This window comes from Neovison vison, chromosome 6, assembly GCF_020171115.1.
Source record: "Neovison vison isolate M4711 chromosome 6, ASM_NN_V1, whole genome shotgun sequence".
Lineage (NCBI taxonomy): Eukaryota > Metazoa > Chordata > Mammalia > Carnivora > Mustelidae > Neogale > Neogale vison.
In genome coordinates this window covers 169389090-169408902 of record NC_058096.1, presented here as the reverse complement: position 1 = coordinate 169408902, position 19813 = coordinate 169389090, and the positions used below count along the sequence as shown (strand labels likewise).

Genomic DNA, 19813 nt, shown 5'->3' with positions numbered 1-19813 from the left:
AATATTAAATTCCCTCATTTAGAGAACTGTACTGTGATTATGTAAGAAAATGTCACTGTTCTTAGAAAATACAAACTGAAATATTTAGGGAAAAGAGGTATGATATCCCTATTCTCAAATGATTCAAAAAAATGTATGTACATTCACTTAGAATGTTAACAGCAAACAAATGGTGAATCTGGGTAGATATACAGGATTTCCATTTAAGTTTGAAATTACATAAAAATAAAACTTAAAAAAATTATAACTCAGTTGCTAACATCAGTGTATGTTTACTATAAGACAGCAAGTGCTTAATCCTTTTAAAATCCTATTAAATAGGTACTATAATTGTTGTCATTTTATATCTATAGAAGTTACAGAAAATTTCTCCAGAGTCACATAGCTGAGTGGAGATAAGACTTGATCCTGAGGTTGTCCCATTCAGAACCAAAGTTCTTAAATGTAACCCAGCCCTAAGCACCTCATTATATAATCTTTCCTTCCCAACTTCCCACAGAAGCCACCATTTGGGTTCTAAGCATTGTTAATCATGAAAACATGATAGCACTTATTCTCTTCCCAGGCCTCAGGGTGTTGGGAGATTCATCACTGAAGTCAGGGCTAGGAATGAACCACTTCACTGAAGCCATCAACACCAACATCAAGAACCAAAAAACCAAAAAACCAAAAAAAAAAAAAAAAAAAAAAAAAAAAAAAAAAAAAAGAACCAAAAAACCATCCTATAACCTTTATTTTCCTTAACAAAATAAAACAAACAAACAAACAAAAACCTTGAAATATAGTCAATTCAGCTGCACTTAGGGTTATGTCCAATTTTATTGACAGTTCACAATGAAAAGATTTTAACTATATTCACTGTATATAGATTCACACCAAAGGGTTATCTTCCCCAGAGAGACTAAAAGCTCAACACCAAGCATCTAATCTAGAAGACTTCTGTTCAAGGGACCTTATTGCATTGCATTCCAGCCGGGACAGCAGTGTCACCATGGGCCAAGCACCATGACATGGGGATAGCCCACTGTAAGGAATGGGGTGCTAGAATGGCCCCTAGGAAAAGAGAGATTCTTCTCATACCAATATGGGGGGAAAGGTGTACTCTCTTGATACATACATTAGCTACTGATGGTCTCCAGGGGGACTTTCTATGTTCTCATTTGCTCTCAGATGGTTGTGAGTCCAAGATGTACAGGCTATGATTAAATGCAGTACGTCCTTTCCCAGAGTTGGGAGAGTTATGTAGGTAGAATTCTAATACATACCCCACAAAACGATAAAGGACCCATTTTCAAGTCACAATGAGCAAACAAGAACAAAATAAAAGAGAAAAAAATAGTTTAGCTACAGAGTTTGTATTTCTGAGAGCCCATTACTTCTGAATTTCCAAACACTCAGATACATGTTTCCTACTGGTATGAAGTTAAAAATGACTTATATGAGCATCAGTATTTATGATAAAATATTACGCAGTACAGACATAATGGGAATATAATAATTATTATTATTTTTTATGATTTGATTTATTTATTTGACAGACAGAGATCACCAGCAGGCAGAGAGGCAGGCAGAGAGGGGGAAGCAGGCTCCCTGCCAAGCGAGAGCCTGATGTGGGGCTCGATCCCAGCACCCTGGGATCATGACCTGAGCCGAAGGCAGAGGCTTTAACCCACTGAGCCACCCAGGCACCCCCAGGGAATATAATCTTTAACTTCTTTCATTTTACTTATTAGAGCTCCTCTATCTTTAGTTTATAATAGGTAGTCCAAAAAAAAAAAAAATCACAAAATCACTTTTAAGAGTGGATTAACATTATAGAAATTATCTAGTTACGATATCATCCTGTTCAAGTATACCGAGCTTCGAATAAACTGTGAATGAAGTAATCCTTTTACTTATTCACTCAAATTACTCTCCACCTTGGTAGTCTCTCAAATTTGTTACGTAACTAATATTTTTCTGCCATTCATCTTTTTCTTCTTTTTTGGGGGGGGGGTGGCCTTTTGATTCAGCTTGTTGAGGTAACTTTGAATCTTTAATCTTCCTGGGTGGCTCAGTGGGTTAAGCCTCTGCCTTTGGCTCAGGTCATGGTCTCAGGGTCCTGGGATCGAGCACCGCTTTGGGCTCTTTGCTCAGCGGGGACCCTGTTTCCCCTCTCTCTCTCTGCCTGCCTCTCTGTCTACTTGTGATCTCTGTCTGTCAAATAAATAAAATCTTAAAAAAAAAAATGTGTGTAATCAACATGTTATCCCTGCCTCCCAACTTGTTGATCATGATTTCAATACACGTATCTTCTCCTTCTTCAATGGGCCAGAGGCAGGTTCAGACCTGGGGAAGATTAAACCTATCATAAGTGAATACTAAATAGTTAATAACAGTAATACTAGCTATAATTATTGCATATAGATAATTAGCACATACTGAACATTAGCATGTGCCAATCACTGTTCTAAGCACTTTATAAGCAATATCCCAATGATTCCACAATAACTTTGTGAGGTTTACATACGTTTTCTAAATGAAAGAAAGTGAGGCTTTGAAAAGTTAATTTTCAAGATCAAAATAGCTAAAAAGTTGGACACTGAATTTGACTTCAAGTTGCAACCCATACACTTAACTACTAGGACATACTGCTTCTCAAAATGGAAGCATGTAAGTAATGAATTGGTACATTGATCCCAATAGTTTCAAACAACAGTTTAGACTTTTGCATTTAAAGTAAGTTAGTTCAATCGACGTAGACTTTTTCTATTTTAGTTTTTAAAGAATAAATGAGGTTGTATTGTCCTTGATGCCCAAGAGGCACAACTCTTCAGTGAAATCCCAAGGCAGGTTTGGCTGGAAAGGATTCAGAATGCAGGACTACCTTTGGGCACGTGGCTGGAACCAAGTGGGATTGGTGCAGGTACCTGAATTCGCTGAGGTGAAGCTACCGCAGAGTCGGTGGAGATTATCTGGATGCGCGGGGAGGGGCTGGTCATCCCTGGAGATTCCGGCCGAGAGGTCTGTGTCCGTGGTACCTGTTGGGGGGGCGGGAAGTGGACTGGATCACAAGGTAGCTCAGAAAAATGCCCAGTAGTCAGAAGACAGGAACAGACATTTGTACAAAGAAATATCCAGATGGCCAAGAGACACATGAAAAGTGCTCAACATCACTTGGCATCAGGAAAATACAAATCAAAACCACAGTGAGATACCACCTCACACCAGTCAGAATGGCTAAATTTAACAAGTCAGGAAACGACATGTTGGCCAGGGTGCAGAGAAAGGGGAACCTTCCTATACTGTTGGTGGGAATGCAAGCTGGTGCAGCCACCCTGGAAAAATAGTATGAAGGTTCCCCAAAAAGTCGAAAATAGAGCTACCCTCAACTCAGTAATCACACTACTCAGTATTTGCCCTAAAGATAAAATGTAGTGATCCAAAGGGGCACATGCACCCGAATGTTTATAGCAGCAATGTCCATAACAGCCAAAACTATGGAAAGAACCTAGATGTCCATCAACAGATGAATGGATAAAGAAGATGTGGTGTGTGTGTATATATATACACACACCCACACACAATGGAATACTATGCAGCCATCCAAAGAAATGAAATCTTGCCATTTGCAACGATGTGGATGGAACTAGAGGGTATTATGCTAAGTGTAATAAATTAATCAGAGAAAAACAATGATCATACGATCACTCTGCTATGAGGAATTTGAGAAGCAGGGTGGGGGGTCATGGGGTGTAGGGAGGGGGAAAAAAATAAAACAAGATGGGACCGGGGAGGGAGACAAACCACAGGAGACTCTTAATCTCCAGAAATAAACTGAGGGTTGCTGGGGGGGGTGGGGAGGAAGGGATACGGTGGCTAGGTGATGGACACTGGGGAGGGTATGTGCTACGGTGAGTGCTGTGAATTGTGTAAGACTGATGATTTACAGACCTGTACCCTTGAAGCAAATAATACATTATATGTTAATTAAAAAAAAAAGAAGAAAAGAAAAATGCCCAGTGGTGGCTAGCGACCACGCCTCTTGCTTTCATTGTGGCTTTGAGTAATAAACTTGAGTAGTTCTGGTGTTTGGGCCCAGAATGACAAACTAATGAGATACTGCCATAGGATGGCTGTCTTAAGAAAATACAATCTTAAGAGAGCTATTACTAATGTTGAAAATAAAAAACAAATACCCAACAAAACAAAAAAATTCCCAGAAAAAACACACAGGAATTTCAAATCTGCTCTATACAAATTTAATAAATAGCTACTAAAGTAACTTTTCAGAAATAATCTTTGAATGTTTTCACTCTCTCCAAAACCAGCTCTAAAACACTCCTTTAAGATGACAGTTTCCTGAAGAAAGGCTCTCACAGCACCACAGAGGATGGCAAAAAGAACCAGCACTACAATGAAAAACTACTTGTCCAAGAGTCCTGGTAATCCCCCAGTCCCACTGGGATGGCGCTGGGAAAAGCCCATCAATTACACAAAGGTCTGTAATTTAGTCAATACCCACCAAAGGCAAGGTTCAAGGTTCTGAGTGGTCATCTGGGCCCCTGAAGTGGACAGTTATTACTGCTCCTTGAATAAAAGCATATCATGGGGTGCCTGTTTGGCTCAACCAGTTAAGTGACTGACTCTTCATTTCTGCTCAGGTCATGATCTCAGGATCAGGAGATCAAGCCCCATGTTTGCTCCACACTGGGCATGGAGATTGCTTAATTAAGATACTCTCATAAGAGGAAGCTGGGTGGCTTAGTCATTTAAGTTTCTGCTTTCCGCCCAGATCATGATTCCAGGGTCTTGGGATCAAGCCCCATGGAGGGGTCCCTGATCAGATCACAGATGCTCAGTGGGGAGCCTGCTTCTCCCTCTCCTCCCCGCACATGTTCTGTCATTATCTCTGTCTCTCTCTCAAACAAATAAAATCTTAAAAAAAAAAAAAAAAAAAAAAAAGATTCTTAAGATTCTTCCCCCCACCCATTAGCACATGCTTGCTCTCATTAAAAAAAAAAAAAAAAGGTATATCAAGAACCAATGCTTTAAAACCCTTACAAAAAACAAGAGGGAACACTTCTCAATTCATTCTATGTAACCAAAACTAGGCAAAGACATCACAAGAAACTACAAACCAATATTCCTTATCCATATAGATGTAACAATCTTCAATAAGACATTAGCAAACTGAATCCAGAGGCATATAAAAAAATATATACTATAAGGACACCTGGGAGGCTCAGTTGGTTAAGCAGCTGCCTTCAGCTCAGGTCCTTACCCCAAGTCCCACATCGGGCTCCTTGCTCATCAAGGAGCCTGCTTCTCCTTCTGCGTGCCACTCCCTCTGCTTGTGCTCTCTCACTCTCTACCCTCTCCCCCCAGCGAATAAATAAATAAAATCTTTTTTTTAAATGAAGATTTTATTTATTTATTTGACAGAGAGAGAGAGAGAGACAGAGAGAGAAGAAACACAAGCGGGCGAGTGGGAGAAGAAGAAGCAGGCTTCCCACTGAGTGGGGAGCCCAATGCGGGCCTCGATCCCAGAACCCCAGGATCATGACCTGAGCCAAAGGCGGATGGTTAACAACTGAACCACCCAGGCACCCCAAATAAATAAAATCTTAAGGGGGGGAAAAAAAAAGTACTGGGCGCCTGGGTGGCTCAGTGGGTTAAGCCGCTGCCTTCGGCTCAGGTCATGATCTCTGGGTCCTGGGATCGAGTCCCGCATCGGGCTCTGTGCTCAGCAGGGAGCCTGCTTCCTCCTCTCTCTCTCTGCCTGCCTCTCTGCCTACTTGTGATCTCTCTCTGTCGAATAAATAAATAAAATCTTTAAAAAAAAAAAAAAGTACTGACTCAAGCTACATTGTGGATGAACCTTGAAAACATACTGAAAGACCAGACATAAAAGGCTACAGATTGCTTGGTTTCATTGATATGAAATGCCCAGAATAAGCAAGTTAAACAAACCCCAAAGAACCCAGAAAGTAAATAGTGGTTGCCTATGGCTGGGGAATAAGGAAATGGGGTAAGTGGGTGACATCTAAAGTGTGTTTCTTTTTGTGTTAACGAAAAATATTCTGCAACAAGATAGTGGTGATGGCTACACAACCTGATGAATTAATAAAAGCCACAGAATTATGCACTTTAGGTAAATTGTATGATACATGAATTATATCTTAATAGAGTTCCTAAATTTTTTTAGATGAATAAAATAAATAGAAAATTATTTAAGGACTCAGAATAAAGGTCACCTTTAGGGAGAGGGGTAGGAGCAGTAATTGGAAGGAGGAAGGAAATTTATTCTACCTTTTTTAAGAAAAATAATCTCTATGCCCAAGGTGAGGCTCAAACTCATGAGCCAGCCAAGCACCCCTATATTCTGCTTGTAACCTGAGTAGTGTTTACATGGACATGACCTCTGTGCGATAATTTGTTGTGTCACACACTTATGAATTGTAAACTTATGTACACTAAAGTTTATTTAAAAGAATAACAGTATTCAGAAGTATGTATTAGGGTTTCAAAGAAGCTTTCTATGTGAATAAGGCGAAAGAGACTGTTGTCCATGTTTCACTTGAACCTGCTATGTATCAACCCTGTGCTACCTTAGAGCTTGCTGCATGCTGGGTGTGCAGAACAATCAGAAGTGGTTCTGTCTTAGAGCATCTATTGGGGGAAGATAGCTATAATGGATGCAGCACAGACTGGGTACGAAGACTGCTTTCTGCCAACTTCTGTGTGGGTCACAGTTAAACTCTCTAGACTCTGGTTCCCTCACCTGTTAAAGGATATGCTTGTAAATTTTATGATTCCTTTTGCATGAGAAGCCCAAGGGCCTCTACGAATTTGCCTGAGAGGAGTATGGGTCACATTGGCAATAGGCTCCCAGTAGCTCAGTAACAAATTTAGGTAAGATGAACAGCCCAAAATATCCCTTGAATTTAGCAGAGGAATGCTTAACTCTGGAGGTGACAGGTTAATGGGAAAACATTTAGGATCCCCTGCACCCTTGTGACCTTTAGGGAGAAGGTGTGTTCTAGTGGCACCAGGGGCAGTTTGATATGATCTGGCTTGAAGGCGAAGTGATGCCACGATAGGACTGCTCGGAAATTCTTGAAGCTATATGGATTCAGAGGCTGATATTATAAGTACATATCCAGGTGAGGAATCCACTTTTTTCTTTCCAGAGCTTATCGCTGAGTATCATTTAGCACAGTAATAAAAAGCCAATTTGGAAATAGGACATAAAAATATTGATGCAAATTAACTAGCAGGAGCATTTCCTTTCCATCCTTTCCTGCCTACCTTTTCAGTACCTGATGTTAGTCTTGGCCGTTTGCCTTACTTTCTACTCCTTCAGTCCACTCAAGTTGCAAAGGACAGGATCATTCGTTCCCAGGTGTGCCTTACACACTGGCCAGAACACCTGCATTTTAGCAGGAAAATGGCTAGTCCAAAGGACTCAATTAAACCATGAGCAAGCAGGATGTGAAAGTATGTTTGGAAACACACCTTCCCGGGCATGGTCTCAGACTCACACTTAAAGGGTAAAATCACCTATCCTGTTTTGCATCTTTTCTGAAGTAAACTGCCCTAAGTGTCTGCCTTCAGCTCAAGTCATGATCCCAGAGTCCTGGGGTAGAGCCCGGCACTGGGTTTCCTGCTCAGTGGGGAGTCTGCTTCTTCCTCTCCCTCTGCCTGAGGCTCCCCTTGCTTGTGCACATGCTTGTTCTCTTTCTGTCAAATAAATAAAATCTTTTAAAAAGAAGTTAATTATGCTTGCCCAACACACAAATGTTTACTGTCTAAAGAGTTTAATAAAACCCTTCTCCTCAGGCCAGCCCTTCCTGATCCCTCAAGTTGATATACAGGACCCGTTCTGGGTGCTCCAAGTTCTTAGCACTCTCCACAAGGCACCTACCATAACTGCTTGGTTAAGCCAGCCCCAGAGGGCAGTATGAAACATGTCCTTTTTCTACTTTTACTCCCCAGGCCAGGTTCATCTTAGGGCCACAATGATTGCTTAGTGAATGAACATTTATTAACTTCAGGAATGAGTAAGAATTCTGTTTTATAGTCCTTGATCCTGGGACTCTGCCTAGACCATTTCTTCTTTTATTCCACTCTCCTGCCTGTCTGCTAATTAGACATCCTACAGGTATTGTACAACACCTGCTTTGGCAGTTTATTACACAAACCCAAGGAGTATAGGCTTTCACTGACATACCTGGGCTTATGAGACTGCTAGGAAAGTTCATACATTTTCACCCTGGAGTGAGAACCTTCTCTATTACATCATAAGATGACATTGCTTTGGCAGCATTTTTTAAAGGAAAAAAATTCCTGGAAAAATTTCTGTGGTTTACATGCTGAAAGATGGACATCTAGGTTGAAGAGAAAGCCCACAGCATTAAGAAGCAAATATTAAGAGTTTCTAAATCTGTAATTTATTCCAAGTTCTAGCTGCAACATTCCCATGGGTTATTAATAGGGGAACCAAGTTCACACCCTGTGGGGGAAAAAAAAGATCATGCAGACCTAATATGTTACAAATCTCAACCACAAACTTCAGACTTCTAAACATTCCCAGTGAAACAATGAATATTATAAATACCTAAGTAGGGTAAAAGGTTTCAGCCATGGGATACCTTCAGCCTGAACTGAAATGTATCACATCCTCCTTTTATTTTTTATTTCAAAGGACCATTTAGTAATAAGTGTAGTGAAGGGTCAGTGGGCAAAGAGTTAAACCCTCTGTGCAGCAACTTGCAGCATAGAGAGAGGAATCCACAGGGGGCTGCCGGCCTTGAAAGGGTTCATCTCTCCCCTCACACAAAGGATTAGGACCTTACAATGCCAGGGTGTTTTGTTCCTAAAAAATAAATTCTCCTGATGACTGGTAAGTTAGGCTCTTCTTTATACTGGAATCAATAAAGGATTCAAACTTGAACACTGCAAAGTCAGTCTCATTTATATCAGAAGTGATTAAACAGTTTTTAAATTTTCCAGCTGATAATATGCTTAAAAATATAAAATCACAGCCCTATATTTCTTGGCATGAAAGCAAATATCCAAACAGTCAACAATCACTAATCACATTATGTAAAAAAAATGAGGTGTTTAAGAGCAACTCCCTATTCACAAGCAGGTTAAATTGTTGAAAACAACAAACAAGCAAGCAGTTTTTTGCCCCACTTGAATTTACCCCAGCATACTCAAATACAGGTTCCTATGAAGACATAATTTGCTAGGTGCTAAGCATAGCAACACACAAGAAGCTATAAAATACACTGCATTACAAAGAGGCTTTCCCCAGAAACAGAATGAGAACAAAACTGCAGTCTTGTTTTTTTAGGACACTTAACACTTACCATGCCAATGGATCCCTGCAGCTTTATTTACATTTTTCCTCAGCAACCTCCCAGGTCAGAGAGCCCAACCAAAAGAGTCAAGGGTTGGTTGGGGAAAACTCAGGCATTTGCTTTTTAAACTGCCAGTAAATTCCATTCACCAAAACCAGACAGAACTGTTTTAAAGATGCCCTCTTTCTGACCCTGCTTGCTGAAGGTCAAGTACACTATCACTCCCTGTAACCAAGGAAGCAAAATTGACATGTTCCTGCCTCTTCCCCAGCTGCTGAAGCAGTTTGTCTAATAATATGATTAACTGCTTCTAAGGAAGGTGTACTTTGCTTTACAAAGTTCTCCCTTCACCTAGATTGTTGCCTTTGCTAAATGAGCCATCCTCCTCCCCGCTATCTTCACCGGTTTCCCCTTAAAGACCACCTTTCCTGAATTGAGAACTCCTGAGCAGGTTACCATGGAATCCAACCAACTCAAAACAATTTTAAAACTATAAAGAGTGGAGGGAAGATGTGAAGAATTCAGAAACACTGTATTCTGCATATAGCATTTTGAACTTCACAGTACATCAAGAAAACATTTTTGAAGATACAGGGTCTTTGCAAGTTACTATTCTATTCAAAGGGAAGACAATGTAACAATCTACATTACATACAAAACAACCATAAGAATAACAGCACCGGGCTCCTTCAACAAATATTTTACTACACCCACCCAACATATGCCAGGCATGTGAATTCAGGTCAGAGTTCTTGCCTCTGCAGCCTCCCATTCTGGCAGGAAGGTGAACTCATGCAGTCCTTGCAAATGAGGGCACAGTAACCCACTACTCAATGGCTTCAAGTCTCAGTCTCAGCCATCCCCGAGAGCCACAGAGGAAAGGGAGCTCCTGAGGTCACAGTTGAGGTGGGGCTGTAACTAATACTCAGCCCCTGTCTCTAAACCAAACTGTAGCCTTCTATTTGACATGGGACCCACTACCTATTTTAATACCTGGACAAAGAACTAATTTGAAGTGAATGCTGGCAATCACCAAAATCAAAACAAATGAAAGCCTGAGGGATATGGTGGTAAGAAGAAAAAGGTTTTATGGATATTTACCTTTATATAGGACGGGGGGGGGGGCGGAGGAACTGAGAAGAATGAAATTTTTAAAAATAAGTTCAGTGTTGGGACGCCTGGGTGGCTCAGTTGGTTAAGCAGCTGCCTTCGGCTCAGGTCATGATCCCAGCGTCCTGGGATCGAGAGTCCCACATCGGGCTCCTTGCTTGGCAGGGAGCCTGCTCCTCCCTCTGCCTCTGCCTGCCATTCTGTCTGCCTGTGCTCGCTCTCTCTCCCTCTCTCTCTCTGACAAATAAATAAAATCTTTAAAAAAAAAAAAATAAGTTCAGTGTTATAAATGATGAATTTCCACTCCACAAGTTCATACGTGTACTAACTTAAAATAATTTAAGTTAATATGCCTTTTTTTTTCAGATGCTAGCATAAACCTAGGTGCTCTAACCCAAAAGGGAAGAATCCATCCAGAGGAGTAAAAAAAGGATTTTCCTTTACAAAAAGGGAGACTAAACGTCCCTGTACCTCAACAACTATTGAAAGCTCTAAGAAAGATAACATTCAGTAAAGCCAACAGATGATGTGTAAAAGGAAAGATTATTATCAGGGGAAAAAAGTTCCAAGGTCCACCTGTTTAAGCCAACAGGTCTGCTCTTCTCATCATAAAGATCTGTTCATGCCCTCTGACCTGGCGATTCTACTTCTGGGAATCCATCTTACCCTAAATACAGAAATCCAAACTATCCTATATATAGAAATGGCTTTATCAGTGTGTGTTCCTAAATTATTTTTCTAGGGAATACAGAAATTCCCTCTCTCAAAGGTCCAGATGAAGTAGAGCCCACCTTTAACTGCAGAAGCACAAAATGGCAGATACTTGCAGGCCTCGCCTCCCTTGGAGGGCAGAGGGGTTAATCAGATGTTTAAGCCAAGACTTTGCATTGGTAATAGGAGCTCCATGTCCAGCCTAGGCAGTGCTGTGGTGTACAGTCACAGCTTTACTGAACTGGCTCTTTTAGTGAGATTTGTGTGTAGTTCCCACTGCAAAGCTACTTTTCTAGCCTTCCTGGTAACTTTGTCAAGTTATTCCAATCCAATCGATTCATCCATCCTTCCTCACACATATTTTAACTCAATGTTTTTCATGAAGCCCATTTTTGTTTAAATCCATAATAGCTTTTTTTGTTTTTTGTTTTTAAATCTATTTGACAGAGCAAGTGAGAGAGCACAAGCAGGAGGAGTGGCAGAGGGAGAAGGAGAAGCAGGCCTCCTACCATGCAGGGAGCCCGACCCAGGGCCTGATCTCAGCACCCTGGGATCAGGACCCCAGCCAAAGGCATATGGCCAACCGACGGAGTTACTCAGGCACCTCAGCAACAGCTGGTTTTTGTTATTCACTTTGGGCCCCTTGCCTGGTAAAGAATGGATATATTTAACCTAAAGGTCAGAAGCAACTGAAATGTCTCAAACTAGGAGATGGGTTATGTTATGCTCCCTTAATATAAAACTATGTAGTTATGAAAAATGTTGGTCATCCAGCCTATGTAGCAACCCGTGGAAAGGATATTTACATTTATTCTGTAAAATAACATTCTGTGAAATCACACTACTAAGTTGTGTGCATGCTGTGATTACAACTGGATGACATGCATGTGAAAAAAAGGCCAAAAATAAAAATTTTGAAAAGATTTATTTGAGATAGAGCTCGTGCATGCATGCCTGGGGAGGGGCAAAGGGAAAGAGAGAGAATCCCAAGCAGACTCCCTCCTGAGCATGGAGCCTGACACAGGGCTCAATCTCATGACCCCTGAGATCATGACCTGAGACAAAATTCAGAGACATTAACTTAACTGACTAAGTCACCCAGGCGCTCAATAATGAAATCTTAGTATTGAGTACTTATTGTGTTCTACACACTGGGAAGAAAACAGCGAATGAAACAAAGTTCCTGCCTTCTTGCACTTTACATCCTATTGTGACAAAGTAGTATATATGTTTGTCAGATAATGATGAGCACTTTGGAGGAAAGTAAGAGTAAGAAGGATAGAGTGATAGAGGTAGAATGGTTACACAAGGAAGGGTGTAAGTGATAAAATGATAGTGAGAGATGTGCAAAATTGTAGAAATATGCCTTTCTTCTTTCCTTTTCAAATTTTCCAGATGTTTTAACACTTCTATAAAAATCGATTAAAAAAACCCCCTACTTCCAAAAAAGTTACCTTTTAAAACCAGCAAATATTGTTAGAGTTTGGTATTATGAATGACCTTATTTTCCACCCCAAGTCCGAAATGAGTGTTCCTCATACTTTTCTTCATTTTAAAAACTCCTTTTCTACCCATTCAAGAAAATCTTTTTTTCATAAGATGATATGAAATATTTTACTCTGAGAAGGAACTCTCCTTGCCTACTGAAGATACTTTAAAACCAGGCTATTTTTCTGTAATCACAAATCTAAACTGAATCATCCTGGTAGGCAGCTAGTTACAGGGAATCTCATTACACTTTGAAGGCTAGCTCCTTCCTGGATGGCTCTGGACAAGTCCCATAATTGTTCTAAGCCTTTGTTTACTCATTTGTGAAATTGTCATTGATACCTCTTACTTCACAGAATAATGGGAGGATTAAAATGAGGCAATAAAGTACAATACATTATATAAACACAGAACATTCCTATTATAATTTTGGAGGAAATTAAATGCATAGAGCTAAACCTATCACCCTAAGATGTTATCTCCTCCTATAGCAGATGTTCACTGTTTATAGACAAAATGGTTTCATTTCTAATCCCCCATTTCCTGTGACCAATAAAAGGATACTATCTCCCAAGTCTTTCTAAGGTGTCAAACACTAAAGGTACACACCTCAAATGAAGTGAGATTTTTTTTTAAGATTTTATTTTTTTTATTTAACAGAGAGAGGGAGAGAGAGATCACAAGTAGGCAGAGAGGCAGCCAGAGAGAGGGGAGAAGCAGGCTCCCGGCTGAGCAGAGAGCCCGATGCAGGGCTTGATGCCAGGACCCTGAAATCATGACCTGAGCCGAAAGCAGAGGCCTAACCCACTGAGCTACCCAGGCGCCTCATTAAGTGAGACTTTAAGAAAGGAGATGTTTTCTAAGAATGCTACTATTCTGTTCCAAGACATACATACCACAGGAAATTACTTTGACATATTACTTCCACGTAAGGTACATCATACTTAGAAAGACATCATACTTCATTTTCTCCTTTTTGACAACTCCACTTGTCAACTCTTTCTCTTACCATACTAAAAGTCTAGTCTTATTATAATGCTAATTTTATTTTATTTTATTTTTAAAGAAGAGGGAACACAAGCAGGGGAGTGGAAGAGGGAGAAGCAAGCTTCCTGCTGTGCAAGGAGCCTGCCTGCTGGAGGCTCGGGGCTTGATCCCGGGACCCTAGGATCATGACATAAGCCGAAGGAAGACGCTTAACAACTGAGCCACCCTGGCACTCCAACACTAATTTTATTTTAAGTCCACGGTCTGTATTTTACTTAGAAAACAGCTTCATCTTCTTACTACTCTTAAGCCTTAACTTATTTAAGTATGTGAAACTATGTGAATTCTCCAATACATCTTCTGTGAGGGCTGTGACTGAGCATTTACATGAAATACATATTACCTTACAATATATTGCTTCTTTTACTTCTCTTGAATATAGTTACTGTATACTGGTTTTTTAAAGTTATTTCTGTATGAATGGGTGTATTTAATATGAATATCACTTTGATGTAGTAAAAGGGTCATTCAGAAATACTGCAATAAAAAGGGGGTATGTCATCTGTCATCTGAAGGAACTGAAAATCCCCAAAAGGAAAGGTCACAAAAGTATGCACTCAATGAGTACTTGCTGAATTAACAACTGAGTTTATCAGTGGCCCAGCTATTTCTTATATATAAGGTTATGTAATAGCTGTCAAAAACAAAAACACAGAATAGAAGATAACATTCTGCCCAGAAAGATTTTGACAGTGATTCTACTTCTAGTCTACAGAAATACACCCACATGTGAGCTCAAGGAGACATCATACACAAAGATGTTTGTGGAAGCACTATTTACGTCTGAGAAAATTTGGAAACAACTCAGAAATGTGCTTCTAGGGCACCTGGGTGACTTAGTTGGTTAAGCAACTGACTTTGGCTCAGGTCATGATCCTGGAGTCCCCAGATCAAGTTCGGCTCCCAGCTCCACAGGGAGTATGCTCCTCCCTCTGATCTTCTCCCCTCTCATGCTCTCTTTCACTGTCTGTATCTCAAATAAATAAATAAAATCTTTTAAAAAAATGTGCTTCTACAGTGGAGTGGCTAAACAGCTTTAATTTATGTAATACTTATTTAAATTATTTATTTATTTATTTATTTGATAGACAGAGAGAGATCACAAGTAGGCAGAAGGCAGGCAGAGAGAGAGGGGGAAGCAGGCTCCCCGCTGAGCAGAGAGCCCGACATGGGGCTCGATCCCAGGACCCTGAGACCATGACCTGAGCCGAAGGCAGAGGCTTAAACCACTGAGCCACCCAGGCGCCCCAATTTATGTAATACTTATAACAGCAAAAAGAATTATATAAATTTGAGCAGCAGGACTCTTGTATACTGCTGATAGGAATATAAAATGGTGTAACTACTTTGGAAATCAATCACTGTATTTGAGACAAAGTGAAAAAAGCAACTTGCAGAACATCTTATCTAGTGTGATTCCATTTACATTAAATTTAAAAACTGATATACAGCTGACCCTTGAAAAACATGGTTTTGAACTGTGTGAGTATACTTACATATGAATTTTTTTCAATAAATGCAGTGTAGTACTGTAAACATATTTTCTTTTCCTTATGATTGTCTTTTTTCCCCAAGTAAGTCTCAGTTTTAATAAGATCCTCTACACACATTTGCCACTGAAAATTTAAATAGCACATCAAAAAATTTTATTACTGTTTTTGGAAACCAGAAAATCTAGCACATGCACACTGCCCCAATTATACTCTAACCAAATCACCCAAAGTCTTCTGTGTATTCCTTCTGCACAAGTTACTTGGCTTCCAGCTTGAGGTTAGGTTTTATCTTAATGGCTTCAGGCTTCTCAAACACACATGCCAACACTCAAAACCCATTAGTGTTTCCTCCTTAGGTCAAATCAAAAAGTGTACGTATACTGAAGTCATTCAAATGCAAACTACAGGATTCCTCAAAAATTACTGGTATCAAGGTAGAAAAGATACAAAAAAACCAGCTTGTATTATAGAATATCAAAATATTGTACAGTTTGTCCTAATATAGAGCAGCTTTCCCAAGCTGCTGCATAATGATCCTAAAATTACTAGCATGAACAGTACAAGAATAAAGTTTATGTTTATACTGGCTACATGTCATAATTATTCTCCATGCTGGTATCCTCCGAAAGACCTTTATGATAGACAATAATGACAGGCAATAATCTTCCCACTCTTGATCCACCCTCAACTTCCTTCTGCTGTAGATCTTTTTGAAGAATGGGTCGCTGGTTGGTACTGCTAGTACTTAACCAATCACATCATCCTTTCCATCCTTTCTTTCCAAGCAGTTAACAAAGTCCTTACTCTACCTCTAGTCCTGCTGCTGAAAATGAGGTCAAGGAGCCCCTGTGGTTTCTTCTCTCTGTCCTGCCATTGGGGTGGATATTCTGATATAGGGGAAGGAGTTAGATAGTAGGGTTGAGAGTCAATTTACTAAAGTTCTTTTGGGACAGTTCGAGAGGCAGCTGAGCCTTCCAGGGAATTCTCTTCACTGGGCATCTGAGATGATCCTGGAGCCCAAGATGCAGAAAGCTGCTTTGGTAAATCCACTGAAAGCCTCTCTTTTTTTTTTTTTTTAAAAGAAGATTTATTTATTTACTAGAGAGAAAGTACAAGCAGGGGAGGACCAGAGGAAGGGAAACTGAAGCAGAACTCCCCAATAAGCAGAGTCCAACATGGAGTGTTCCCAAGACCCTGAGATCATAACCTGAGCAGAAAACAAAACCGGATGTTCAAATGGCTGGGCCACTCAGGCACCCCAGCCACTCGGGCACCCCTTCCTTATGATTATCTTTTAAAAAGACGTTATTTATTTATTTGAAAGAGAGAGTGAGCACAAGTGCAGGGGGTGAGGGGCAGAGGGAGAAGAAGACTGCCTGCTGAGCAGGAAACCTGGTACAGGACTGGACCCTGAAACTCTATGATCATGACCTGAGCTGAAGGCAGATACTTAACCAACTGAGCCACCCAGGCACCCTTCCTTATGATTTTCTTAATACCATTTTCTTTTCTCTAAATTACTTTCTTGTAAGAACACGATATATAATACATACAACACGAAATATGTATGATCAATATGAATATGTAAGAACACGATATATAATACATACAACACAAAATATGTATGAATTTATGTTATTGATAAGGCATCCAGTCAACAGTAGGCTATTAGTAGTTGGTTTTGGGGAGTCAAAAATTAAACAGACTTTCAACTGTGTGGAGGTTGGTGAGGCACCGATGTTGTTTAAGGGTCAAATGTATCTCTGTAGATATATATACACAGACATAAATACTCAGGAAAAAATCTTGGAAGGTAATACACCAAGTCTCAAGCTAAAACAAATTTCAAGAACTGCTATCATACAACCAGGTTTTCTGATTATATTGAGTTAAAAAAAAATTACAGAGGTGCCTAGGTGGCTCAGATAGTTAAGCCCTGGTCATGATCTCTGGGTCCTGAGATCAAGCCCCACGTTGGGGAGGGGGGCCAGCTCAGCAGGGAGTCTGCTTCTCCCTCTCCTTTTGGCTCTCCCCCAAATTGTGCTTGCTTGCTCTCTCTCTCAAGTGAAAAAACAGAATCTTTAAAAAAAAAAATTACGAAAACTTAATTATAAAAATAATTTTAGTATATGTGCTGCCGAAGCGAGCACTAACTATAAAAATAAAACTCAGGGGCTCCTGGGTGGCTCAGTGGGTTAAGCCTCTGCTTTTGGCTCAGGTCATGATCCCAGGGTCCTGGGATCAAGCCTGCGTTGGGCTCTCTGCTCAGCGGGGAGCCTGTTTCCCCCTCTCTCCTTACCTACCTGTGATTTCTGTATGTCAAATAAATAAATAAAATCTTAAAAAATTAATAAATAAAATAAAACCCAGAACTATAAAATGGCTAGGGAAAACACAGGAGAAAAATCTTTGTGATCTTTTGTTAAGTCAAGATTTTGCTATGACATCAAGATAATTCAAAAAATTAAAAAATTGATAAATTAGACTTCATCCGAATAAAAAATCTGTGTTCCTCAAAAGACACTGTTTAGAGAATGAAAAGATCAAGAGTATAAGAAAATATTTGGGGGCGCCTGGGTGGCTCAGTGGGTTAAGCCGCTGCCTTCGGCTCAGGTCATGATCTCAGGGTCCTGGGATCGAGTCCCGCATCGGGCTCTCTGCTCAGCAGGGAGCCTGCTTCCCTCTCTCTCTCTGCCTGCCTCTCCATCTACTTGTGATTTCTCTCTGTCAAATAAATAAATAAATAAATCTTAAAAAAAAAAAAAAAGAAAGAAAAAAGAAAATATTTGGAAACCATGTATCTGAAGATGACATACACCCAGAATACATAAAGAATTCTCAAAATTTAGTTAAGAAAGTAAACAACTCAAAAAAATAGGCAAAAGATGTCAACAGATGAAAAATGATGTGGGGGTGCCTGGGTGGCTCAGTGAGTTAAGCCTCTGCCTTCGGCTCAGGTCACGATCTCAGGGTCCTGGGATGGAGTCCTGCATCGGGCTCTCTGCTCAACAGGGAGCCTGCTCCCCCTCCACCAGCCTGCCTCTCTGCCTACTTGTGATTTCTGTCAAATAAATAAATAAATAAATAAAATCTTAAAAAAAAAAAAGATATGCGGATGGCAAATATGCGCATGAAAGATACTCAACATTAGTCATTAGAGAAATGCAAAGCAAAACCACAATGAGGAGCCAGTAAACATCAGAATGCCCAATATTAACAAGACTGACCATACTGGCAAATATGGCAAAGTTGTAGAGCAACTAGAACTCATATACAGCTGGTAGGAATATAAAATGGTACAACTACTTTGGAAATCAGTTTGGCAGTTTCTTAAAAATTACCATATATGACCCAGCAAGTACACTCTTAGCTATCTATCCAAGAGAAATGAAAGCACATATTCTCAGGATGCCTGGATGGCTCAGTTGGTTAAGTGGATGCCTCTGGCTCAAGTGGTGGTCCCAGCATACTGGGATCGAGTCCCACATGGGGCTCCTTGCTCTGCAGGGAGCTGGCTTTTCCCTCTGCCACTCTGTCTGCCTGAGCTCGCTCTCTCTCTCTGACAAATAAATAAAATCTTAAAAAAAAAAAAAAGCATATATTCTCATGAACATTTGTACAGAAACGTTCATGACATCTTCACTTGTAGTAGTCAAAAAAAGTAAATAGCTCAAATGTCTATCCATTTAGGATAAAAGTGTTTACTGAGGTCCCTGGGTGGCTCAGTCAGTTAAGTGTCCACCTTTTGATTTTGGCTCAGGCATGATATCAGGGTTTTGAGACTGAGCCCCATGCCAGGCTTCACACGCAGCAGAAAGTCTGCTGGAGATTCTCTCCCTCTTCTCCCTCTGTCCACCACCCCACTTCTGCACACATCTGTGTGTACACACACACTCTTTCTCAAATAAATTAATAAATCTTTAAAAAATGTTTATCAATTCAGGATAAAAAAATCACCTAGCAGTATTTCCATACAATGGATATACCATAAAAAAATGAACTATTGATACATATAAAACATGGATGAGTCTGAAAATAATTATGCAGAATTCAAGAAGCCAGACAATAAAGGGTACATACTGTATGATTTCTTTCATAGAAAATTCTACGAAGTGCAGGGACGCCTGGGTGGCTCAGTTGGTTGGACTGCCTTCGGCTCAGGTCATGGGAGTCTGCTTCTCCCTCTGACCTTCTCCTCGCTCATGCTCTCTCTCATTGCCCCTCTCTCAAATAAATAAATATAATCTTTAAAAAAAAAAAAAAAAGAAAAAGAAAGAAAATTCTACAAAGTGCAAATCAATCTAAAACAACAGGAAGATAATCATTGGCTGCCTAGAAGTAGATATGGGTAGAGCTCTACTGAGAAGACAGTAGACATCTTAATGCTTATATTAGAAAAGATGACTGAGAAATCAATAAACTAAGATCCACCCTAAGGATTTAGAAAATAAAGTGCCAAAAATCATAAGAAAAAATACATAAATTAATCAGAGATAAAGTAATTCCCTTGTGAAACCAATAAGAAAGAGATGACACAAATAAGGGAATACTAGGAATGAAAAGTGTTATAACTAGAGTTGTCTCAAATATTAAAATATAAAACAAAGTTATTTTGAA

General features: G+C 40.0%; 1 protein-coding gene across 3 annotated transcripts in view; it reads right to left on the bottom strand.

Annotated features, from left to right (window-relative positions):
- The window catches only part of NR2C2 (nuclear receptor subfamily 2 group C member 2), a 105150-nt gene that overhangs the window by 47541 nt on the left and 37796 nt on the right, over positions 1-19813 (bottom strand). For all 3 annotated transcript variants that reach the window (XR_006385095.1, XM_044252927.1, XM_044252928.1), the window contains one exon: positions 2910-3020. Coding sequence is in view for 2 of the 3 variants with exons in the window: in XM_044252927.1 (XP_044108862.1) it covers positions 2910-3020 (111 nt within the window). In the remaining variant the exon portion in view is untranslated. The remainder of the gene's footprint in view (positions 1-2909; positions 3021-19813) is intronic.